At 35.3% G+C, this 24,101-nt stretch overlaps 4 protein-coding genes across 5 annotated transcripts; 1 reads left to right on the forward strand and 3 right to left on the reverse strand.

Moving 5' to 3' along the window:
* Positions 1 to 172: 172 nt before the first annotated feature.
* Positions 173 to 2,046, reverse strand: LOC109085289 (sodium/potassium-transporting ATPase subunit gamma-like). 2 transcript variants are annotated; one of them, XM_019099907.2, is made up of 6 exons: positions 1,630 to 2,046; positions 1,217 to 1,252; positions 878 to 1,006; positions 703 to 739; positions 573 to 620; positions 173 to 296 (listed from the first exon to the last, which is right to left on the reverse strand). In XM_019099907.2, exons 1-5 carry the CDS (start codon positions 1,637 to 1,639, stop codon positions 596 to 598), a joined length of 237 nt encoding a protein of 78 aa, XP_018955452.1. In that variant the 5' UTR covers positions 1,640 to 2,046; the 3' UTR covers positions 173 to 296; positions 573 to 595. The 2 variants fall into 2 exon arrangements, with proteins under 2 accessions (XP_018955452.1, XP_018955453.1); XM_019099908.2 differs by having other exon boundaries at positions 878 to 952; positions 1,630 to 1,960.
* A 114-nt stretch (positions 2,047 to 2,160) lies between these two features.
* Positions 2,161 to 8,574, reverse strand: LOC109080234 (transmembrane protease serine 13-like). Its single transcript, XM_042756472.1, has 13 exons — positions 8,421 to 8,574; positions 6,467 to 6,620; positions 6,200 to 6,313; positions 5,853 to 5,978; positions 5,645 to 5,771; positions 5,250 to 5,345; positions 4,635 to 4,678; positions 4,372 to 4,531; positions 4,014 to 4,183; positions 3,755 to 3,853; positions 3,517 to 3,659; positions 3,211 to 3,363; positions 2,161 to 3,058 (listed from the first exon to the last, which is right to left on the reverse strand). Exons 1-13 carry the CDS (start codon positions 8,433 to 8,435, stop codon positions 3,044 to 3,046), a joined length of 1,416 nt encoding a protein of 471 aa, XP_042612406.1. The 5' UTR covers positions 8,436 to 8,574; the 3' UTR covers positions 2,161 to 3,043.
* An 870-nt stretch (positions 8,575 to 9,444) lies between these two features.
* Positions 9,445 to 13,579, forward strand: LOC109080222 (transmembrane protease serine 4-like). Its single transcript, XM_042756473.1, has 11 exons — positions 9,445 to 9,803; positions 9,967 to 10,119; positions 10,544 to 10,670; positions 10,815 to 10,931; positions 11,024 to 11,067; positions 11,472 to 11,634; positions 11,896 to 12,062; positions 12,486 to 12,575; positions 12,746 to 12,888; positions 13,020 to 13,169; positions 13,245 to 13,579. Exons 1-11 carry the CDS (start codon positions 9,665 to 9,667, stop codon positions 13,254 to 13,256), a joined length of 1,305 nt encoding a protein of 434 aa, XP_042612407.1. The 5' UTR covers positions 9,445 to 9,664; the 3' UTR covers positions 13,257 to 13,579.
* A 1,715-nt stretch (positions 13,580 to 15,294) lies between these two features.
* LOC109085232 (sodium channel subunit beta-4-like) lies at positions 15,295 to 24,063 on the reverse strand. Its single transcript, XM_019099853.2, has 6 exons — positions 22,884 to 24,063; positions 21,178 to 21,581; positions 18,859 to 19,022; positions 17,380 to 17,602; positions 17,099 to 17,228; positions 15,295 to 16,871 (listed from the first exon to the last, which is right to left on the reverse strand). Exons 2-6 carry the CDS (start codon positions 21,257 to 21,259, stop codon positions 16,787 to 16,789), a joined length of 684 nt encoding a protein of 227 aa, XP_018955398.1. The 5' UTR covers positions 21,260 to 21,581; positions 22,884 to 24,063; the 3' UTR covers positions 15,295 to 16,786.
* Positions 24,064 to 24,101: the final 38 nt, after the last annotated feature.

Genomic DNA, 24,101 nt, shown 5'->3' on the forward strand with positions numbered 1-24,101 from the left:
ATATCAGTGTGAAGCAGTATCTTAAAATATAATGCGTCTGGGTGTAACACGTGCTCTGAACCATTTTCACTTTAAGTTATCAAGATATTTTTGAAATACTATTACCCAGTTTACTATATTTTCTTCTAATGTTCATTTTACGTGTAAAATAATAACGCGATTTCACAGAAAATACCATTTTTGAGTTTTATTCTATTTTGAGAGTATACATTGATATTGTGAATGAAAATGAACAATATATCAGGAAAACAAAAAAAATCTTCACTGTACATTGAGACCACAAGTGATCATGAAACCTGCAGAAAACGGAGCAAGAGAATTGGAATTTAGTTACTGAATAAATGGTGATCTTGTCCATCAGCATTCTTTTAATAGCCTATACTTTTATATGTTGTGAATCTCTGACTGATGATTCATTCGTTTCTGAGATAAGAAAGTAAGAAAGATGATGACCTTTTTGTCTTGACAGAAAGTCATGACATTTATTTTATAAAACATGATGTAATGCTTTCTAGAAATATGCTTGCTTGCTAAAAGTGTAACACTGTATGTTAATGCACATGCATGCTCACAGTGAAGGTTAATGAAGGACAAGTCATAGATCACCATTGTCTTCAAGCCTATAGAGAAGACACACCAAGAGGTAAGAGATGTAGAATGTGTGTGTTATCTTTTATTGTATGAATATTGTATGTGCCTTACTTAGCAGATGCCTTGTTTCCACAGTTGAACTTTTTGCCTGCCAGAAAAGAAGATAACATTTGATTATACAAGAAAAGAAATGGTGTGCGCGTGCATTTCTGTGTTTGCTTGTATTTTTATTGTAATGTATGCAGAGAGGACATGCTGTAGATTGCATGAATCTAGACGTACTCACTGAATATGATAGCCATGCCCAAACAGAACAAAACAGCTGCAAAGATCAGCCCACCTCTTCTGATTAACTCATAATCTGGTATAAGCGCACACAAAGATAGTTTCAAACAAGATATCCACAGAAGTGTTTCTAAAAAAAAACTTTGCGTTAATAGTTGTAAAGCACAATTTTAGCTTTTATTTACTGGTTGTTGAGAGCAGGACTTTTACTTAGTTTAAGATATATAAAATAAGATGCAAACAAATGTAAAACATTCACATTATCCAATTTGTTTATGATCATTTCACAGTCCCGTCACTTTAATTTGAAGGAGTACAAGTAACTATAAGACGTTCTTACCATAGGTGAAATCAGCATCTGAATACTCAGGTTTTTCTTAAAAAAGTACACACAAAGGTAATGTTAACTATAAACCTAGTGTTAATATTATTTTTACTTTCTCTAATACGTCTCAATTTGTTAAATAGTTCAACCAAACATCAACCAAAACGGTTTGTTTCCAACATTCTTTAAAATATCTTCTTTCATGTTCTGCAGAAAAAAATGCCAGACATACAGGTTTGTGATGACATGAGGGTGTTTATGATGACAGAATTTAATTGTTTTTAGGTGAACTCTCTATTTAAGTTGTGTGATATATGATCAATTTTTTTTAAAAAGAAGCATACATTCAAGTTTAATGCCTACACAGTCAGGTTTTTTAGTTTTGATAAATACTGATTATCAAAACAGTAAAGTTGAATCAAACTTACCCACTCCCATTGTTAGCGGTGGTGTAAGATCTCAAAGTTGAAAGAGTTGAAAATTCCACAAAGGTGATATATGTGTGTGAGCGTGTAAGTCAGAGAGGAGTTTGAGTTTTTGCAGGGAACACCTTAAACTCTCTGATGGTGGAATTGTAACTGGTGGAGCAAATGACAAATCAGTGAGAGCTACAGGGATGGAAAAAGAGTGTGTAATGACCTTCAAGCCCTTCTCTCTGACCTGTTTTATCCCATAAATCTCAAAACATATGCATAATCACAAGCCTTTGGGCCATTTCTTAATATCTAACCATTGAGCAGTGGTGAATGTACCTTTGCAATAAGCTGACAAGGTCAGTATAACTCACAGAGGAACAAGCAGACCATGAGAGACAGATTTAATCTTTGAAGGCCAGATGTAAGATAGAAAAATAACTCATGATATAAAATACAAAAATTATATACAGACATTTTATAATGTATACTTTTTATGTTAATACATTTTAAATTATGTTAATAAATTACATTGAGATTTTTAGAAGAATTCAAAACTGTTTGTTTATCTGTTAGTTCTATTTCAGTGGGTGGTTAAAAATTAGTCTGCCATTTTTTAAAGAACACATAAATAAGTGTAGAACAAATACATAACTAATCACTTTAGTTTTGTGCGGAAGTATTTAATCTAACAGATTGCTTCTGTTTACTCTTGTTTTCAAATAAGTACAAGTGGAAAATAGTGTCCACATAAAGATCAGGTTTTAGTTTTCTTTCTCTCATTTTAAAAAGTTGGAAAATAAAGCTATAGCGTGTAAAAAGGCACCAAGTGGTGTAGTCTTTCTAAAGTTAATGATTATGACTAAGTTGAAAGATCCTGCAAACTTTCACAGTTTAGACGGAAAAGAAATGGTCTTCAAGAACAGTATTACTGTTTTATTTTTCAGTAGAAATCAAAAGTAAAACCATCGCAGCCTGCTGCTTTATTCTCAGAGTGAAAGACACTTCAGTTCAATATGCTGCTCCACTGTATTCAAATTAACATATTATTGGAAATCTTTACATGTAACATGTATTGCTAGGAAACATAAGTTCCTCCTCAATAGTAGACCTGCTCAGTACATATAATACACAATATACAGTGAGATTCAGAGAGAATTGTACAGCTAAAATTTTCTGGTACTTTGTTCCAGATAGATACAGTAATGTAATCCATGTTGTATTCAGGAACATTAATATCTCCAAAATAAAATCATTACAGACACATTTACAAAAGGAATAAAGACTTTTTGGATTTTCATGATTTAAATAATGAATTAAAATTTTTACAGAAATATATATTTACTGCAAAAGTGCATGTTACTGTGAACTGTCACTTTAAAAAAAAATTAAAAATATATTTTGGTACATAAAACAGCAGAGTAGAAGGTCACGGTCGCTGTTGCTGTAATTAAGGAAACAGAGAGAGAAAGAGACAAAGATAGAAAACATGAATGGTAAGAGACTCTAAAGAAAGTATAAGTATATTAACTCATAATGAACTCAAAATGCTTATTTTATGTGTGTTTGCATGTAAAAATGCAAAAGTGTGTTTACCTGCATCTTGCCATATATCCACATTAAAAGTTGCCCCACATTACTGTAGACCCCTGGACGGTTCTGCCTTCCACAGCCATCACCCCAACTTGTTACGCCTGTGAGATACCATTTGTCATCAACTTTACACACCAGTGGACCCCCACTGTCGCCCTGGAAAGAGAGTGAGATTGAAAAAAAGAAGAAATAATACTGAATGAACATAGAAAAGCATATTAAAAACAGTACAAAGTTCAAACTGCAATATAATATTGTACCGAAAGGTGGCAGCATTTGTAAGCTTAAGAATATGAGAATGTGTCCAACCTGGCAGGAGTCTTTCCTTCCCTTAAGATCTCCTGCACACCGCATTTGCTCAGTGATACGTCCGCCGTAAACAGTGTTTGAGTTACACACAGCTGAGTCTATCAGGTCTACCGCGACCTCCATCAAAAGAGTGGAACTACTATCTGCACACACACGTGGAGAAAGGCCAGCATTATTATTATTAATGCATAAATCAATACATTCAAACTCAAACAACAAAATACATACACATACATACCTGCCCCTTCAGAGGTAACTCCAAAACCTGTGGTCCAGCACTGTTTGGCAGTTGGAAAGATCTGGCCAAACACAGGCAGGCAGACAGGCTGTATATCACCTAACGGTATGTACAAAACATGCCAGTGGTCAGAAGTGCCTCTTTGAGTTTTATATTTATGGTAATTTAGACAGTGCTGTGTATGGTTAATAATGTATTATACATTGTATGCACTTGAGTAATTATGTATTCATGATTCTGTGTAAATGTACAAACTTACTGGCAGGTTTACTGAGTTTAAGCAAGGCGATATCATTGTTTTTTGTTGCTGAGTCATAATTCTCATGTAAAATGATTTGCTTTACAGAATATGGGCTGGGAGGCCGGAGCTGGGACACCAAACCAATATACACTTTCCAGTTATTAGGCAACTGAGAGCCGGATGTTCCTCTAAGAAAGGGGGGGGGGGGAGGGGGGGGAGCAAATTCATTCATCTGTTCATCCATTCATGCTTTTTGGATATTATTTGCTAATGTACTCATTATTCTTAATTAGAATTTAAGGCCACGATATTGTTTCCAACATGTAGACTTGTCATCAAATCTTCTGTCAGTCTATCTAATGTAATGCATACTGACTTGGGGAAGCAGTGAGCAGCAGTAATGATGAAGTCTGGAGCCACCAGAGTTCCTCCACATGTGTGAAACCCTTGGAAGTGCAGACTGGCCTGCCACGGCCACTGACCGTCAGCAGCCACACTCCCCCCTATGATCCTCGATCCTGTTGGCTGTCCACACTCTAAACAGAGAAAGAATAGGAGAGAGTGAGGAAGCATGAGTGTTTAGACTTAGATAGCATTATCATGCAGCAATAACATGTAGCAATAGTGTAGGGTACTCACTGCTGCACTGCAGGGACACAGTCTTCTGACCAGGACAGGATGCACTACAGTTAAATCAACATTGTTACACACATGATAGAGACCAAGAGCATTTTCAGTTTTGATGTTTCTGTATCTAAATATACCAAATCATTATATATTTTCATACTTTTTAAATATTTAAATGAATTAAAAATGCAATGTTTGATTGCACTTTTAAATTCAGTATAATAGTTTACTGTTTACACTGACAAGATGTGTTCTAGTTATTTTCCAACCCAATTGGGTAGTCATTTGTAACAATTTTATGTTTTGCTGATTTGCAGGCTAATTCATATGAATTTGTACAACCTTGATTATTTTACTTTTTTTTTTGTATCTGCTTATGCCCCACTGAATATTAGGTTTAGTGGTGGACCTTCATGCTTAAAACCTTAGCAAATTAGTGGGTTTTTTTTTTCTCCTTGTAAGGCATAAACTTTAGCATTATCATATGAAATTAGCTACACATATACTGATTGCTATAGCTTCATGTGCTTTTGTTGGAGTGATTTTGTTTTCTGTAGGTTAAATTAGAATTATTTTTCTGCTTTCTGTGTTTTTCAGCAGCAAATTATACACATTTCTGGTTTTTACCTCATATTAACGCTCCCCTGGATGGTATTTGTAAACTGATTGTTCAAACTTTGAAAGGCAGATGAGCTGGTTTGCAAGACATCATCTTTATAACTCCTGTAAAGCACACAAACCGAAACACGCATGAATACATTTCATACAGATATTCTTAATATTGTTTAATGTTTGTGATTCAATGCCATGACAGCTTCCATGGCTATTTTCATAGTGAAGACCAGTTTAAAAATGTAATATAAAGTAATAATATAAATACTGTAATAGAAATAGAAGAGATTTTTTTTTTACAAATATTTTTTTTTTCATAGAAATTCCAAAACCAAGTCTTCTCTGAATGACTGTAAAAATATTTCAGATCACAGGAATAATGTGTGTTTGTGTGTGTATATTATACTTACTGTCTGAAACCAAGCTGTTGGCAGGTTTGGTCTGCTATGGTTTTACTCCAGCCCTGTGCACAGACGGGAAGGAAGCTTTTGGTCTTAGAGGTCATGACCTGCAGTTCATTTGCTGTACCAAACCGCACTATAGAAACATTAAAGTCAAATCAGTATATGATTTCCAACTGAAAGAAGATTCCATTATTGACATGTGATTGACACTGACCACAGCGAGATTCATCACTGCCTTGAGAACAGTCTCTCTTCCCATCACAGTTGACTGATAAAGGGGGGCATGTGTCTGTCTCTGTTTCTTTCTCTGAGAGAGCCCACAGTGACGGCCCATAACGCACTGTGCAGGAGTCGAAAATTGAGTTAAAATTGTACCTGTAAAAAGTTACTCTTCATGGAGGCTGCACCAAATTACAATTTAGTTAGAAGTCCTAGTTAGAAACTTGTATGAGTGTTACAGTATACACACCCCAAAATATCAGTAAATACTGTCTGATAAAAAGTAGTGGGCAAAACAGCACAAATGTCAATATTATTACATACTTTAAAATATATGCTCACCTCCCAGCCAGACGGCAATTACAACCAGAACAACTAGAACAGCAGTACCACTCGACCCGCCATAGCAATACCTTTTGTTCCTGAAAAAGGGAATTTGACTTCTCTGTGTCGGGACTGCAGAAAAGGAAACAACAATGACTATTGACACAGATAAACAAATGATAAAAATTATTTAATACAGATATAAAGATTTTAATTTTTTAATTATGATGATGTGTTTTAAGACCCATATGTGTGTATAGATAGGTGTGTGCTAACAAATATTACTTGTCTGTACTACACCAGGAGCAGGTGTTTGATGTACTGGCTGAGGTATGTGGTATGGCTGGGCTTGGGTGGCTGACAGTGTCTCAAGACTCGGATATAAAGGTGGAGGCGTGTTGTAATCCACCACAGAATCATATAAGGGAGGAGACTCAGCCTGTATTCATAAAATAAGTGCAAGATATTTGTAAATCTATATTTCTATAAATACTGTTCGCTCTCATCTGTCATCAAATTAAATTCACAGTAAACATTATATATATTTAGTATATATATTACCAGGTTTTATTGTCATAAGTTATACACAGTTTCTTATAACTTAAACATATATTCATTGTTATGAATTTCTCTCTGGATGCAACATAACCACCTCCTCACCACCAGAGGGTGCAATTATTGGTAAGTTGAACTATTCTCTCAAATAAATTCCTCTGAAAATGACAACATTTTGGAACCTTGTTTAAAAATTGTAATCCTGATTTTTGGTACATTTGAATGTGTATGTGATGCAAATTTGGACATGGGGATGATTACCATGTGAGACACAAACGTGCTGATACAAATCAGTTTACAACACACTGGTGAGCAAGTATTTGACTGTGGATATGACTGCATGGGGATTTGGTAGCAGGTGAAACCAGAATTCCCTTTACTTTGTTAGTCCTATCTGACCTTATGTGTGATCCAATGAACCTCTTTTTCCATATTCAAATAAGTGTTTAAAAGTGCCCATACACACACCTGTGTAAAGACATACATATATTGACATTATAAAGGCAAGCAAGATGTTGCATGGAGTTGACAGAGAAATTCAGACATCTCAGTCAGGTCTCCTAGTTACTTAGGTGCATTATATTCATAGGTGCATCACTTCTATTGAATTTGTTGTACTGTTTTGATGAAATGAAAGCAGACCTTTATTAGGCTTGTTTCACACTGCACACAATGTGTAAAGTGATTTCTGGTATACTACTAGTATTTTTTTTTACATCACCTATTTATATATCATAAACTGGTTTTCAAGTACACTACACACAAAAGCAGCATAGGCCTATATTTATTTTGGTTTCTATATTAAGAGTTTACAGTATTCACTCCCGCATACAGGAGGGTAACAGAAACACAGACATAGGTGCTTTTTTATTTTTTTCATGTGTACTGAACCCAATAGAAAATACTTTGAAAAAGCTTTGTAAATCTATTCATGAAAACGGTCTTTTGTGATACAGACTTTTATGAAATAATATAAAATACTAAAGTGAAAAAGATCAGTCAGTCAGATTGGATGTAAGTTACAGTGACAGGCATTGATAGTCTGACCAAATCCAGATCACTTAAGCTGTTTATCTGTTCTCCATATTTAGATTTCACACAAAAAGTAATACTTTTGAAATAATTCTCAATGACCAGCTTCTACTAAATAATGTTGTTATTCACTATTTTTCACCAGGATTAATCGGTGAGGTTCAGAACCTGCCCTTCCTTCTTATGGTATGTTGAAGATCTTATTCTCAGCATCCAGTTGGAACATGTTTTGGATATTCCACACTGAATTATTCACTCAGTCGCATGTTATCTGCCTAATTTTTATAATTCTGTTCCTTTTTTTTATAACCAAATAAGCTTACTAATTCTATTAATACATTCTAAGTTAGAATGTATATGTGTTAATTATTATTGCAGGTAACTAAGGTAACTATTAGGACACAATACCAAGACAACTGTAATGTTACACACAAGCTGATCATTAAGAGAAAAAGAATTACAGGAATCATAAAGTGATACTTAATGCATTCACAATAATATATTAACAAAATCACAAAATAACAGTTTTAAAACCACCCACAAAAATAACTAATGACACACTTGAAATTCAAGAAATAAATATTTATATGTTTGTTATATACCAGTATATCCATGTTTGAGAACATTTTTTTTAGTATTAAAGTATTCATACCTGTCCGTGCTCCATGGGTGAGTATGCGTATTAAGAGATCAGAAAAACTCCACCTGTACTTTAACTATGTATTTATTTTCTGTCATGCACCTGCTAGTGACGCAGTACAATAATTATATTCAGAGCAGGACAAACTCACCCAGTAGTAATTCATTTCTTCTTCTTTTCTCTCTCTCTCTCTCTCTCTCTCTCTCTCTCTCTCACACACACACACACACACACACACGCACACACACACCTGTTTAACTGGTTTTACAAGCAACATTTTAAACAGAGTTTCATAACAACATGTCCATAGAAACACTGTGATGCAGATAATTAGATAGAGAACAGAATTGTCCATAAACTGCTTTCAACATAAAAGGCACAATAGAAACTGGGAAACTTTGAGTTTAATTCATGCTATCTGACTGTTATTCTCCATCGCACATGTATGTTTATAATAGATCACATTTCACCCAATAAACCACACAATTTAAGAATAAAGGCAAGATAATCTGAGTGTTGAATATATTAAGACTGACGATGCAAACATATCAATAATCACAGATTAACTCATGAGTAATGGACACACATTAGTCACAGACAAAACACAATCACATTTATACATTTCTAATACAAAACTGGCTAGGTGTGTGTCTTATGTATAAAAACCTTTGTATTTTGTATGTCATAACATTGATTCAGCAAGGTGTGTATTTTAGATGACAAACAAAACCAACACCTGTTATTCATGAAAACATTCTTCTCTACTGCTGGCAAATGATCTTCATGTTAATTATGCCATCTGAACTTATATAAAAAGTATTTTAAGAATTTGAGAATTACATTTAAACCTAATTGGAAATCAAAGGCTGAATTCATAATTCCATAAGCATGCTACTCTTATTTCTGCTGTAAATTATGATTTGACAGAACTAGTATGCTGTTCTGAATTCAGCCAAAGTCTCATCAAAACCTGCCTCCAGCTGATTAGTTAATGCAGATCAGCTGAGGTAAAGTGATAACTAGGGAGTCCCTAAACACTGGTAGTGTCTAGTGAGCTGCTAGTTGTGATTCACTAATTAGAACTGTAGGATACTAATACCAGTCTAACCACACATATAAACCTATTCGTAATATATTTAGCCCTAGAAAATGATTAGTATTAGTGAAGTCTCACACAGTTAAAGAAAAGACAGCGTGTCTATATTGTATTACAGGACCAGTAAAATCCACTGATTTGGCTAGACTTCTAGTTTCTCATGGCCCTAAAGCTGAAACGAAGGCGAGAATTAAGCACACTGAGGACTGAGGAGAGCAGAGCACGCTGGAGATTGATCATTATTACTGTGTGCTGTGTGCTAGTCATACTAGCAACCTTAATAGTGGGGTTGTACTTTAGTAAGAATCTTTTGCCATGTTATTCTCCTTTTCTGCCATCTTTCATGTTCTGCATTGTAATGCTTATCACTTTATGATGACTGTTTTATCACTTCGACCACTAAATATAAAACATTCTCCATGAAAGTTCTCTCTGTTTGTTGTTTATTTGTTTTCTTTCCAGCCATTAAGATGGTGAAAACCAAGTTTTTCTTCTGCTCTGGCTCGCTGAAGTTCATTTCAATAGAAAAGGTATGTGATAAAAAGGCTGACTGTGCAGGCCGTGAGGACGAAATCACATGTATATCCAAACTGCAGACCAATGACACACATCCAGGTGATTATGCACACTTATACACTTAAAATAAAGGTTTTAAAATAGTTTTTTTTTTTTTCATTGCAATGCCATAGAACATAATTTCGGGTTCCATAGAACCTTTTAGTCAGGAGTTTTTAACAGAACTATTTTTATTTTCTTATAAATTTCTTGTGATAAACACGTTTTTTAAAAAAAAAAAAATAAATTATAAGAATCTTTATGTAAGAATGTATTTAACCTTTTCCCATTGTAAAGAACCTTTTGTGAAATGGAAAAGTGTCACTGATGTTAAAAGTTCTTTATGGAACCAGAGATGCCAATGAAGAACCTTTTATTTTTACACCACTTTTGAGAGATTTTTACTGTTCCCTGGCCTTACTTATAGTATACTAAAGGTGAATATGTAGGCGAACATGTGATTCATCTATATTTACTTGTGTAGTGAGGCTGATGGGGGAGAGACTGGTCCTGCAGGTGTTTGTTAATAAGGGTGGATGGAGAACAGTGTGTGCTGATAACTGGAGGACAAAGCACACGAGGTTAATCTGTCAACAACTGGGCTATACAGCGTAAGCAGAGAATACACTGTACAAGGGTTCATAACCAATGACCATTAGGCTGTAAAAACACATAAGTGCTGTTATGTGACTAAGAAATCTGAGCACCTTCCCATTGACTGCAGCAGTCTTTATTCAGAAAATATTCTACTACAGGAGTCCACGAAGTACACGAGTCCTGGTGAAGAGTCTGCTTTACAACTCTCACAATGCCTTTGCTACAGTCAGCAATGACTCCACACACTCTGACATCCAGCGTTTACTCTCAGTCAGGTAAGATACACTTGCTATGAGATCATTTGTGAGATTCTCTACATAAAATTATCATACCATTTACATAGAAACAATGATGTGCTCTCTCACAGTGACAAATGTCTCTCTGGCTCAGTGGTGTCTGTGTCCTGCTCAGGTAAGACTGTTGAGACGTGTGTGTGATCAGTTCATGAGCTGGAATCTCAATTTAACTGGCCACAGTGCATGCAGGAAGTGAAATTTAATGAATTGCAATTGAAAGACATTCAACTTTCTGGCAAAGTATGTTCTACCATGGTCCATAAATCTATCTGTATATAAAGCTTAGAAAATGAATGGGCTTTTCTTTCCTTTTTTAAACTTTAAAACAAGACATAAAACGTTCAAAGTTGTTGAGAGACTTTCCTTTTTATTGTTAAAAAATTTTTTTAATTCATTTTTAATTCTACGTCATTTTATTTTTGAATGTAAATTCTTGTTCCTTTTTTTTTTCCAGGAATTTGGAAGCATACTAATATCTTTATGTGCCTGATTATAAACGTCTTCTCTGTGTTAATACAGACTGTGGAGAGGTGGTGGGAGAGGACCGTATTGTTGGTGGGGTGGACACAGAAATCGAACACTGGCCGTGGCAGGTTAGTCTTCAGTGGAACTACCAGCATGTTTGTGGAGGCGCATTACTGTCCAGGCGCTGGATCATATCAGCTGCTCACTGTTTTACAGTGTAAGTCATTCAGAAGTGTAAGATGTGTTCTAGAACAGAATTTTAGCCAAAAGCATTGACTTTATTCAGTCTTAAATAATTCAGCTGACTAATGAAATGTCTCAAATGGGTAAACCAAAACCAGTTGCTTTTGAATAAAATTCCTCTTTACAATAAGAACAATTTTTTACTTGTTTAAATTAATGACTGTGGGTCATTTGGTTTACTTGGATGTTGTTTTGTGACTTGCTGCATCTCTTTCTCACACACACAAACTCTTAGCCAGAAACAAGAGCTGAAGCGATGGACTGTGGTGTTGGGTCAGACCCAAGTGGCAGCATCTAGGGGTGTCAGCATAGAGATGATTGTTGTCCACAGTTACTACAGCCGCTTGAGTAATGACTATGATATCGCCATGCTAAAACTCACCTGGCCTGTCACTGTTGGAGGTATAGTATTTAATTTATCCATTTTGATGAGCTACAGTTGTACAATGACTATATAAATTGCTTGATTATGTAAGGGGGACATTTCAAGAGATCATTGCTAGATTGACATTTTAAGATGCTTTATGAAACCCTTGTCCCCCCCCAAATCAAAGGCGATTCATAGAACGCTCCAAAAAGATGGAAAAAAATAAAAAGCATATTGTAAAACATAAACAAGGATCACTTACTGTATGCTTTGGTTATTTTTTTTTTTAACTTGATTCTTTTGAGAAGCCTCAGTGTGTCATTACTCTAGCATCCCAGTACTCTAAAGCAGTAGTGTCAGTAGTTATAGTGAAGTCAGGGGTTTGTAAAGTTTTTCATAGAACAAAAGGCCCAAATAAATATCATTGGCTATAGGTCTTATTTTCTGTCTATCCTTAGAATCGATCTTGCCAGTTTGTTTACCCCCACACCAGCTGTCTGTGAAGGAGATGCTTGTGGTGACTGGATGGGGATTGTTAAAGGAGAAAGGTAAGAGGAAGGGGATTTGTGACTTGATGGAGATAATTGGTAACTCCGATAAGGCAAGACTGTAAACATCTACAGTAACTTTAAATCAGCAATCCTCCTTTTTGTTCAGTTTCTCCCACAACCTTTATATTGTTTTGACTCTGGCATTTCCTCATTCTCATTTTATGCAGGTGAGCTGCCCTCTGTGCTGCAGAAAGCTTCAGTGCCACTGATTGACAGGTCAGAGTGTTCCAAGCCCTCTGTTTATGGTTCTGCCATAACTCCCAGAATGCTTTGTGCTGGATTCCTCGAAGGAAACATAGATGCGTGTCAGGTAACAACAAATGAAAAATCAAATACAGGCTCCCCTTCAGAAGAGATGTTATATAATATATTGTCTTTGTATCCAGAAAATAAAAAGCCATATCCAAATTAAATCACTTTAAAGTATTCTCTCTTTTCCAGGGGGACAGTGGGGGTCCACTAGTGTACCTATCATCTCGTTGGCACATAATGGGTATAGTGAGTTGGGGAGTGGGCTGTGCACGGGATGGAAAACCTGGAGTTTACACTGATGTTAGTCAACTTCTCAACTGGATCTACACTGTAATGAAGGTATGTTTCACATGATTGTGCACATTAATATATAAGAAAGGAAAATATGTTTCCAGACTGAATGTCATGTTTCAGAGACCTCCATGAGAAGGTGAACCATGGACACATCACTTTCATGCTTCTGTCACGCAAGAGGAAAGACAACAAATCACCTCGGTGTTACTACAGAAATATGTTCTTGAATCTAGATATTGCTGAATTTTATAATTTGATTTTTAACATAAGTATGATGTCAAAACATCATGCTTTTTTTAGTCTACCTAGTCGCATTATGGCAGTTTTCCAGTCAGTACTGTATGCTCATTGTAAAGCTTTAAAGTACTCTAAGTGTTTTAATTTTTTTTTTCTAACCAAAAGCATTTAGAAAGCTAAATAAATAAAATAAAGCTCTTACTTGATTTACCAGTCCAGCACGCATCACAACCTTTATTTTATCCAAAACATTTTATTTTAATTGCTTCTTATAATAAAGAAATATATGCATGACTGTGCAGTCCAGTGGGGAATAACAGGCCTGCACACAGGCTTAAGGAAACAATGGAATCAAGAATTCTGGATTATGGGCTGATTGGACCATCTATGATATAGCATCTGTTTTACATTCAGTTTTACAGATCTACTGTCTGTAGATCTGGTTTGAAGTAAATTCCAAGTTATTTTTCAACTGTAACTCCTCCTAGGCATTGTTCCTTCTGACTCTGTGGACTTGAGGCCTCTATTCTCCTTGGTTTTACATTAGTCTCAACATTCTGGTGTAGCTCAGTGTTCGTAAAGCATCTGAATTTATCTGATCCAGCTTTTATTTTTTAAAAAACATTTTTTTTTTTTTTTTGATGATGTGTTACTTGGTTGTTTTATGATTTTACAGTTTGCATGGAAAGTATTGTAAAAACAATTTGTAGAATTTTATTCAAAAGCAACAAGTTTGTGTGTATCAATTTAAGATACTTCACCATCCGTCTGAGTGATTTAAATGATAAACTTAAAGTAACTGAATAAATTCAAACCAGCAATTCACACTTTAATTGGTTTCTCCCACATTCACTATTATTGCTTTGTCTCTGGCATTTCCGTATTCTAGTTTTCCGAAGGTGAGCTGTCCTCAACACTGCAGAAACTTCACATAAGTTTAAATCGACACAAACCATCAAGATAGTTATGTTTTTGGCTACATGAAATGGGTTCGTGAGGTCTCTGACAGAAATTTACTTCAGATTCCAATACCAAAACATGAGATACATTTACAGAGAAATACAGCTTTTTAGGAAACACATTCACTTCAAATAATGGTGGAAACCTCCCCTTTGAACTGTCATTAGTCTGTGGTTTGTTTGGAAAAAATTTATTGGGCCATGACTACCGCCAAGCCTGACAAATAATAATCCAACCAAAAAATTGTGCAGTATGTTGTTCATTAAATAGTGCATTAATAAAATGAAGACCGCAAGAGGGATTAATATAAATTATATAATAATATAATATAAAAGACCTAAGATGAAGCCCAATTTCAAGAATATCAAACTTTTTCACTGAACAACCTGAAAAATCCTTGACTCTTCCAAAATCTTAATGCTAAATGCAGAAATATTAAGTGTAAGTTTAGCACAACAGTATGATGAAAATGTCTGAATAAGAGGTAGTATAAGTGCTTTGAAAATGTATGAATGTACCGCTCCAACATTTCTCTGAATGTGTATTGCTTTACTGATCTGTGTGCCATCACAAGATTCAAACAAACAAACAAACCTGAGCATCAGTGACATTATCACAACTGTTTTATCACAACTGTGTGGTTCAAACCGCATTACAATCATTTCAACTACACCCTTGCAATATTATTAAAATTAAAAAAATTAAAATTGAATTGAAATTAATAAAAAAATCTTTAATTAAAATGAATATATAGTAAATTATGATGAGGTCCAAATACAATATTAATACCAGCTACTGGATATACCTCTGAAAACAAGTATAGTATATACTGTTACCTTAAATAACATCTCACTAAATAATATTTTACTAGAGGTAACTTAAATGATAGGTATAATATATAAAATTATGATGAGGGGATAGCTACTGGATATACTGTTTATTGTATGTTGTTTGTGGCATTTTTCAGGTCATGTCTCAATTATTAAATCTATATTTACATGATATATACTGTTATCATTTAGTTAATTGTTTTGCATGACAGTATGAGTTTATTGCCTTTAAATATTGCATTTTCATTATGTCATATAGGGTGAGTTGCATGGTTTTCAGGTCAAAGTATGTTTGCATCGAAAGGTTTTATATATATATATTATTATTTTTCCTTTTTGGTTTCATATTTTAAATAGCATGGAAATTCACCAAGCTATTTTTAGTTTAAAAGCTGATTCTAATTGTGTTCAGTATGTGACAATTTTCTTTCAGTATATAAAAAAGCATTACATACAATGTTTCTACTGTTATAGTCAGCCATGTACCCCTAAAACTTCTGCCATTTAACATGCTATAATGCATTGGAAATTATTTGAAGCAGCATTTTCAGTGTTTCATTCAGGGTTTTCTCTAAGAGTATAATGATTTCTACAGATTGTCAAGTATCATTCATTAGCTTGTATTTACTAACTGTTTGGTGGCTTTTGCTATTTTGCAGCATTATTCTATTCTATATTTTTCTTTTTTTTTTTTTTGCATTGTAATGTACTGCATTGATTCAGTCATCCTCGCCAAAAGGTGGCGACAGAAGCATTAACAGGCACCTGTGTTTAATTTTCAAGCAAAAAACGTAATGAGGTTTATTTTGAACTGGACTCAAGACAAGTTAAAATAAAGCCTAATTCTCTCTTCATGCTTATTACAATCAGAGTTCTGCTGAATTTATTTATTTATTTTGTTTGAGGTACTGCATTAAAACATGCAGTTAGATTAACCAGCTATGAGAGTCTGTCTCTATGAGTGAAACAATACAAATCACTAGTGTCCCTCTAAAAACATTCCCCTGTTGCATAAGTGATCTTTTTACAATATACTGTATATTTTTTCAGTCAATGACCATTTGACAAACAGGACTGCATTTTTTTTTTTTTTTTTTTTTTTACACAAGAAACCTGTACTGCTTTCACAATTATTTTAGTCAGACACCTACTGTACATGTGAGGGCAAAGGCTCTTCACAGTTTTGCAGTCCAGTTCAATGAACTAAATGAATAGCATAGCTACATTTATCCCTGTCTCAAGCATTGTTGAAGAAAATATTTAATTTTTCTATCATTAGAATAAGTACAGCCCACAGATTCGGTGTGGGCCAGGAAACTAAAGTGCATGAGGCTGCATGTGTGGTGCATATTTAAACGCATATATAAATGTAATATATGCAGAAATACCTTATGCCCCCCTCTTTTTATTCATATCCGTGTTTATGCATCAACCAAAACTAAGTCATGTGAACATCATCCTTGGAAAGGTTATGAATTCAAATCTTTCACATTTGTTTAATACTATCATTGCTCTCTATAAAAAATAAAAATGTATAGCATTTGTAAACACGGATGTAAATTAACAGAGAGGGCACAGCTTGATGGCTGATCCATGTTTTCATGTGCATGTTTGACACTGTTTGGTTGCACGCTGTCATGCTTTCTTTGGTGTAGATTTGGAGCCAGACAGACCGTTCTCTGTGTTATCAATCCCTGAGGAGGTGACAAGGCACTCCTTACTGAAAAAACATAAAAAGAAATGGGCAGAATGAAAGGGAGATCTTGTATATAAACCATATATATTATACATACATACTAGCATATTAATTTTTAAATCAATTATTTAAAAAAAAAAATTTATTGTCAAGCAATGGCATGGTCCAAATCTGGAAAAGCGTACATGAAATCTTAATCTTTAGTCTAATATATGCTTATGTGTAAATCCTACAAGTTGCCATGAACTCACTTTTTTTCCTCAATCTTTGCGAGAACGAACAGAGTGAAGTTCTTTATCAGCATGAAGGCCATTAACAAAGCGATGAATCCACCAACACAGGAAGCAATGATGATGGTGAGTGTGTTATCAACCACCCTTACTGAGAATGGGATAGCCAGAGAATAAAACAAAAAGGGAATGACAGAGGAGAAAAAGGCATACAGAGTTATTTTAATAATGACCTTGGAATGTGATGTTCATCTTTCATTCTCTCTCTGTAACTCCCTCTCTTCCCACCCTGCAACACTTACGTTCGTCTACTACATATAGAGTGAAAATGGCGCTGTGATTCTTGCCCTTCTCTTTGGGGTTTTTGCCAAAGCAGGTGTAGACGCCTGCATCCCCAAATGTTACATTCCAAAGCAGGATAGAGATGTTATTTCCTTTACTGGAGCCAACATACTCCACCCTCTCACGGTAAATGTTCACTTTATTTGGCTCCACATGATCCGTTGGAATTACAGAATCAGCCAACTGATAGGGAAAGAGAACTGTCAGTTATTAATGTTAAACTGAGCATATGTACAGTACAACTAACACTGGCTCTAGATATGTTTTTTTTTTTTGCCTTTGAGACTAACAATACTGTACTGCAAATGTATATCTTAAATGTCAAACCACTGTTCAATATCCTTAACTGTTCTCTTTGACTTTGAAGTCTGTAGTGATCATGTGTCTTTGTTACCATATTTGAAACTTGAAAGAATACACAGAATATGACACTGAGAAACAATATCAAGTCAATGGAATGATTTGTAAGAACTGCTGCCCTTCCACTTCAAGTGCCCTTGAAGGCATACAAAACCAGCTCAAGATAAAGTAAGGTTTTCTATTTATATTTCCATCCAATCAATGTTAGACTTAGCAACAGTAACTCTATTGATAAATGATGTTTTGGATGTTGTCTTAAGTAAATAAAAGCTGAATACAGTGTGAAAAGTGTCCTGCTACATGGTGATCATGTAGCCTATAACTGAACACGTCAAACAGCTAAAGGATAATCCACATTGAGCAGTTAATTATCGCAAAAATAAACATCGAGGACGCCTGAAGGTGTTTAGCCTACTGTATATTATTAAGATTATTAGACGGCTGCTTACCAAATAACTAAATATGTTGACATGAAATAGCCAACTGAATGTACTGTAGCTACATATCATATTTTGTATATTATCCAAAAGCTCCTGCTAAGAAAAAAAGTTTACCACAACATCGGTAAACTTTATTGGCAGTGACAAGGCGAACACTGCAGCAAAACAGTAAATATACTGAACTAACAGCGAGCGCGAGGCCGCAGTGTGATACGAGACTTCGAATGTCTGAATGGCGCGAACATTTGACCATCAGTGTAAAGCAGTTCACGTGATCACTGCCGCAAATTTACTTATTTGAATAGTAACCAAAAATAGCACGGATACTTTTTTTTTTTTTTTACAGAAAAATACAAAAACTTATAAAATACAAGAACAGGGAAACTCCTAAAACTTTATTTCCAGGTTTAAATTAGATTTTAAATCCCAAAAATTTACAATGTGGTCTCAGACATTTGAATCCCCCAAGACTGTTTGTTGGTTAGTAAGCATAAGATGAAATGTTTTGGTTGTGTTTGTGTGGTAACATATATTCTATTCTAGTGTATTCTCAAATGACTTGCAATTGTACCATTATATTATGTACATTAGTAGAAGAAATTTGAGTATCCCATAATTATTCAACTGAATATCTGTTACCTTCTGCATGGTGCCATTTTCATTGAACTCCCATTTGAAATAGAGGTTAGTGATCCCAATACAGCTGGCATAGGTGCAGGGCAGAAGGACTGTGCTGCCGTTCACTGCTTCCAGAAATGGAATCTTACCAGTAGACATCTCCAGAGCATGAACACAACACATGCCTGAAAAAGGAAGAAAAAAGCAGATGAAGAAGGAAAACATGAAATGAAATGTTCCTACTGTAGTCAGTGACACTTTCAGAACCTAAAGAGAGAGACGCAAATCTATCAAAAGGTCATTAAGATTAATGGCAAACTGACATATGCACAAACACATATATACACCCGTTCCCATTTATTCTCTCTTGCTTTCTCACATAAAGGTAATGTTGCAGTTCTCTCATGAATCAAAGGGGGCCTTTCCTCATAACCTTGACAAGAACCAGAGTTTTATCTACCATTCCACACTGCATTATTTTTTACCTGCTGTTTACTTCGTGGTGTGCTGCTAGTCTGTGGATAACATATGGTAACTCATAGTGGTTGGCTCAGTGATAATTTCAGCACCCAGACATGTTAAAATAAATAAATCATGCATAAAACTTTCTTAGACTTTATAGTGCCAATAAATATTATTGGTCAAGTATGAAACCTCTCAACAACCCTCAAACAACTCATTCGTTTTCAGTCGTGGTTTAGAAAATGTCAAATGCATTAATACATTGAACAATGAAATAACTTTTCAAGGTGTTTACTATTACTTTCATAGTCTTCTATTACTTTGAAACGCATAAGAGGCATAATTTAATAAGTGAATTAATTACAGTATATACATGTTTTCTTGTTTCATTGTGGGGAACAATTTGTTGATATTCATGGTACATGCATCTGTATCAGTTTGAATGCAATTCTGCAAGCTAACAGTGAAACTGTGGCTGGATATTGAAAGTTCATATATATACAGAATATATAACATCTATTACTGTAACTATAAATGTATATATTGTACACATTTTACATACTGTATGTACCATTGTAGATGAGAAATAAGCAGGCTATAGGGTGAGCTTCCATACACACCTGGGCTCTCTGACGTCAAGTGTCCAGAAGTCTGCTTGGCGCGCAATGTGACAGAATAAACATGTGCCGGTGTGAGAGTGCTGAGTTTACACAGCTGTGTAACTCGAGACGTCGCATAAGCAGTGAAGAGGTCCTACCAATCAACTATACCCTTTCATGAGAGGTATTTTAAACCAGTGTACTCAATGTTGATTTAATCAACATGCTTGTCATCATGTTCTCTAAGAGACTTTTTTCTTTCTGTTACAGAAATGTAGCCTGCCGCTTTACCCTAGAGAAACATTTAATTGAATAAATATTGATGAGGAATCAATCTCATGAGACTTAATGATTCTCGGTAACAAATCTCCCAAAATACCGTAGGAGAAACACAACTATGGATATATTAGAGTATTTTTATTTACTATAAAATACAGCATTGCTGTGTTAAATGAGTGAAGATAAAATAGCCCAGATACTTTGAAACTGATATATGATGAAAAACATTTGAAAGAGTCTTAAAAGTTTGACTCTAACGGTCATAATTTCCAGACATAGTTGATTCGAGAGCCTATTTATTGGGATCTTCAGTCCCTTGTTTTCTGTGATTAACTCCTTACATTACTGTAAGTCTCATCTTGCATTAGTCTGTGGTGGTCCAAAGTATGTTATCTAGAGCAGCACGGGATGCCCGTTCACAGCTCTCGCACACATAAATCTCTGTCACTTATTCACAACCAAAATATGCTACCATAACTGGGAAACTAAAAGAGCCATGTCATCCCATATTCAACTACAAATGCAGTATGATATGCAAGGCCCAACTTAAATGATGAAACACTTTGCTTAATGAAATAAACCAGTGTGAACATTTTAACATAATCAGAAAGAAAGTCTTGAGTCAGACATATAATATAACATAAAGGAGAGCAAATTATAACTCTGACCACAGTTTCCTGTGCGTAGTTCCGTTGTCAGGGGCAAATGTGTCTCAGAAATTTGAGCCACTAAACTAATGCTGACATCAACACTTTATTCTACAGCAGCTCTGCAATGCAACATTAGGAGCTGGATCTGCGTGTGTGTCTGTGTTTAGGACATTAGAGAACTGCATAGACTTTGCAAGCTCACTGATTCAATATGAATTTTCAGTATGAAATATTAGTACAGTACAGACTTGGTACTTGCAGTAAACAACTCTCTGACAAGAACAGGAATTCATCTGGTCTGTTGTATTTAAAAAAGTTTTTCATTGTGAAGAGGTGGAGGAAAGTCTTACCAATGATGAGTGTGAGCAAAAGAGAGGACACAGTTCTTTCTGAGGGCACTCCTCTCAGACGACCTCTGCTCTGTGTCTTCATCCTGCACTTCACTTTCTTCTCCCTTCTTTTTGTCACGTGCACCTGCCTTCCTCAGCAGTTCACGTCCAGTTTTGTCAGTTTCCCAGAACTCTTTGTTCCTCAAGATGCTGCCTGGGTGGCAAAGGCTCCTGTACACTTCTCAGAATTGCACACTAGATCAATCTGAGCTTGCAGTTCCTAACATCAAAGATAAGATTCCTCTTGTTAAAGGCCTGTCCAGTTCTCAGGAGATCTGGAAGCACAAGGATCTGCTTAGCTGGGAAAATGAAGTTGCTAGAATTCCATCTGACTTCGTTTTTTGGTTGTTCGGTTACCCTCTAACCTGTGAAAAAGGGAAGTTTTGAACAGTACTCATTGATCTTGATTCAATATAATGCATATAATTATTCCCAATCATAAGAGAAAATTATTCTACCATTATCTGTTACCTACTGTATCTGTGTGCTGTTTACATGACTGTGTGCTAAGGATTGCAGTGTACTTAGAACAGTGAACTATTTGGAAAACACTCATATATGGCAAAGGACCTTGTCTAACTAAGAATAGGAGCTAGAAATAGGTACCTGATGTTATTAATCACCCTTCAGGAGTTCATATATGGTAAAAGATACCTTGTCTAAAAATACAAAGATGCATGTATGGAATCTTTTGAACAGCTTCAGGGTATATATGTAACAAGATTCTGGATTTATCTTTTGCAAACCATAACTAGGCTTTATCTTGTCAATAAACCTCTTCAGAGCAATTTATTTTGATCAGAAAAATTCTACAACAGAGGGCAGCAAGACTTATACAAAGTACATACAGAGACATAAAACACTCCACAATTTCCTGTATTCAAAAACGTGATCCCACATTAACTATAACCCTATCTGTTAAAATGTCAACAAGAGAGATCAGCTGACAGAATATACTAAAGTCAGCAAGTTTCGATGCAGTTTACTGTAAGCTGGTTTGGATGTAAGCGTCTATGGCATGCATGCAAATTAATAAATATGTATTTTAAAAAAAATATATATGAATAAAAATTAATATCTCTTAATATATGAACCAAAACTATTTATACATTGATAAATAATAAAAAAAATACATGCATATATAATAAAATATACAAATAAAATATATTTATGTATAATATATAATATCAATAACTACTAGTAACTAGTTTTATTAACAATTTTTTATTTTATTATTATTTTAATAAATGTAATGATGTATATTTATTAACTTGGTCCAATTTGATCTAAACTGACAATACTACTACTACTAATAATAATAATAATAATAATAAACATTATTATTATTATTATTACATTTGTTAAATTAATAAAATATCCTCAATTATAATGTAATTATTAAAATACATACATACATATTACAAGTATATAGAGGCACAAAAGATCTCACATATCTTGGTTCTGAATGCCATTACTGTAAAGATGAACACACTGAACTTTTATATTTGTGCATGAAGTCCATTCTCCAGCATTATAATATAATAATATATATACATTTCTGACAACAACAAAAAAAAACAACCAAAATGTTTGACTCAAGAGCTGCATGTTTTTGTGTCTGGTTGAGTCAGTGTGTATGTGTGTGTGTGTGTGCATCTGTGGCGTACCTCTGTTAAGCAGGTAAATCTGTGTGTCCTGTTTGGAGAAGCAGAGGGCATCAGTCCACAGAATATGCTGCACACAAATCCGCAGTGCTTTGGTCCCAATACTTCTCAGCCACGCACGAACACCCTCTTACACACACACACACACACACACACACTCTCATCGGTGCACCTTTTGAGGGACACACACAATCCAGCCGGTAAAACAGAAGTGAAGAGCATTGAAGCACTGGAGGTCTGGGGACAACTGCAGCTAGTCTGTTCAAAAGCAGCCCCCCCCCCCCCCCCTCCTTTCTTTCTCTCTCTCTGAAAAATCTGGCTCACACTCAACTTTTCCCCACCTTGGCTGACTGCCTGTCCCTCCCTTCCTTCCTCTCACACCCCTTCTCTGCTCCTTTCCTCCCTCCTTCTCCCTCTCTCTGAGCTGTAAATGTGGGTTCAGGTTGTTAGGCTGTGTTATTTGGGGTCCAGAGTCTCTTCTGCATTGCAGTTTTGAGAGAGGCAACAGGGAGGACAGCTCCAGAAAGAAACATGAGGGGTCCACCAGCTCCACAACTGCTGGAATACACATCAGTTAACAGTGACAGGGTGATGAGAGTTCGTTTGACCCCTAACAACAAGAGTAACGTGCGTCACTGTCCCACACTGACTGTGACTTTGAATATGTGTCTATGTCACTCTCTCACACATCCATGATAGATCGGCAGAATTGCGTTTCCTATGACTCTGCATTTGTCAACCCCACCCCTCTGGTATTGTTAATAGGCTGCACCAGCAGTGTCGGGTTTTCCTGGATCAGGGCAATTGTCATCTGAAACCCAGAGACTTTCTGCATTTGGGAATTTGTGTGACTCCTAGTAATCTATGTAAACTATATATGTCTGGGTGTGAAGAGCTGCATTTATATTTACTGGTGAATAATTGGAACAAGAATCCATGATGAATATACATTGGTTTTTCTTGGTTATGCTTGGTTAAGAAATCTATTACCACTATGTGCATTTGTTTGTATGTTTTAGCTAAAAATATTATTTGTTTAAAGTAATTACATTACAGTACATTCAGGACTTTTTTTTATTTCCTTAAATTCTTTACTTAATTCCTTTAAATAATTTTAAGGAATTAATGTAGCTGGTATGATGCAGTAGAACACTTGTCTTGTGTCTCCTGCTTTTCTTATTGCCCTATCATAAGGCGGGGGGGGGGGGGGGGGGGGGTGGG

This window comes from Cyprinus carpio, chromosome A5, assembly GCF_018340385.1.
Source record: "Cyprinus carpio isolate SPL01 chromosome A5, ASM1834038v1, whole genome shotgun sequence".
Classification (NCBI taxonomy): Eukaryota; Metazoa; Chordata; class Actinopteri; order Cypriniformes; family Cyprinidae; genus Cyprinus; species Cyprinus carpio.

What these genes read in the sequence shown, in the direction of transcription:
- LOC109080234 (XM_042756472.1), bottom strand. An exon ending in AATTGCCGTCTGGCTGGGAG is followed by an intron (nt 5,979 to 6,199) that starts GTGAGCATATAT and finishes ACTCCTGCACAG; the next exon opens with TGCGTTATGGGCCGTCACTG. An exon ending in CAGGGGAGCGTTAATATGAG is followed by an intron (nt 4,679 to 5,249) that starts GTAAAAACCAGA and finishes ATTTAACTGTAG; the next exon opens with TGCATCCTGTCCTGGTCAGA.
- LOC109085232 (XM_019099853.2), bottom strand. Translation starts at nt 21,259, where the DNA reads ATGAAGACACAGAGCAGAGGTCGTCTGAGAGGAGTGCCCTCAGAAAGA. An exon ending in TTTGCTCACACTCATCATTG is followed by an intron (nt 19,023 to 21,177) that starts GTAAGACTTTCC and finishes TTCCTTTTTCAG; the next exon opens with GCATGTGTTGTGTTCATGCT. An exon ending in AAAATGGCACCATGCAGAAG is followed by an intron (nt 17,603 to 18,858) that starts GTAACAGATATT and finishes TTTCCCTATCAG; the next exon opens with TTGGCTGATTCTGTAATTCC.
- LOC109085289 (XM_019099907.2), bottom strand. An exon ending in GGGCATGGCTATCATATTCA is followed by an intron (nt 740 to 877) that starts GTGAGTACGTCT and finishes CTTTTCTGGCAG; the next exon opens with GCAAAAAGTTCAACTGTGGA. An exon ending in GGAAACAAGGCATCTGCTAA is followed by an intron (nt 621 to 702) that starts GTAAGGCACATA and finishes TCTTCTCTATAG; the next exon opens with GCTTGAAGACAATGGTGATC.
- LOC109080222 (XM_042756473.1), top strand. Translation starts at nt 9,665, where the DNA reads ATGGCCCTAAAGCTGAAACGAAGGCGAGAATTAAGCACACTGAGGACT. An exon ending in GGTGTCTGTGTCCTGCTCAG is followed by an intron (nt 11,068 to 11,471) that starts GTAAGACTGTTG and finishes GTGTTAATACAG; the next exon opens with ACTGTGGAGAGGTGGTGGGA. An exon ending in GGGATTGTTAAAGGAGAAAG is followed by an intron (nt 12,576 to 12,745) that starts GTAAGAGGAAGG and finishes CATTTTATGCAG; the next exon opens with GTGAGCTGCCCTCTGTGCTG.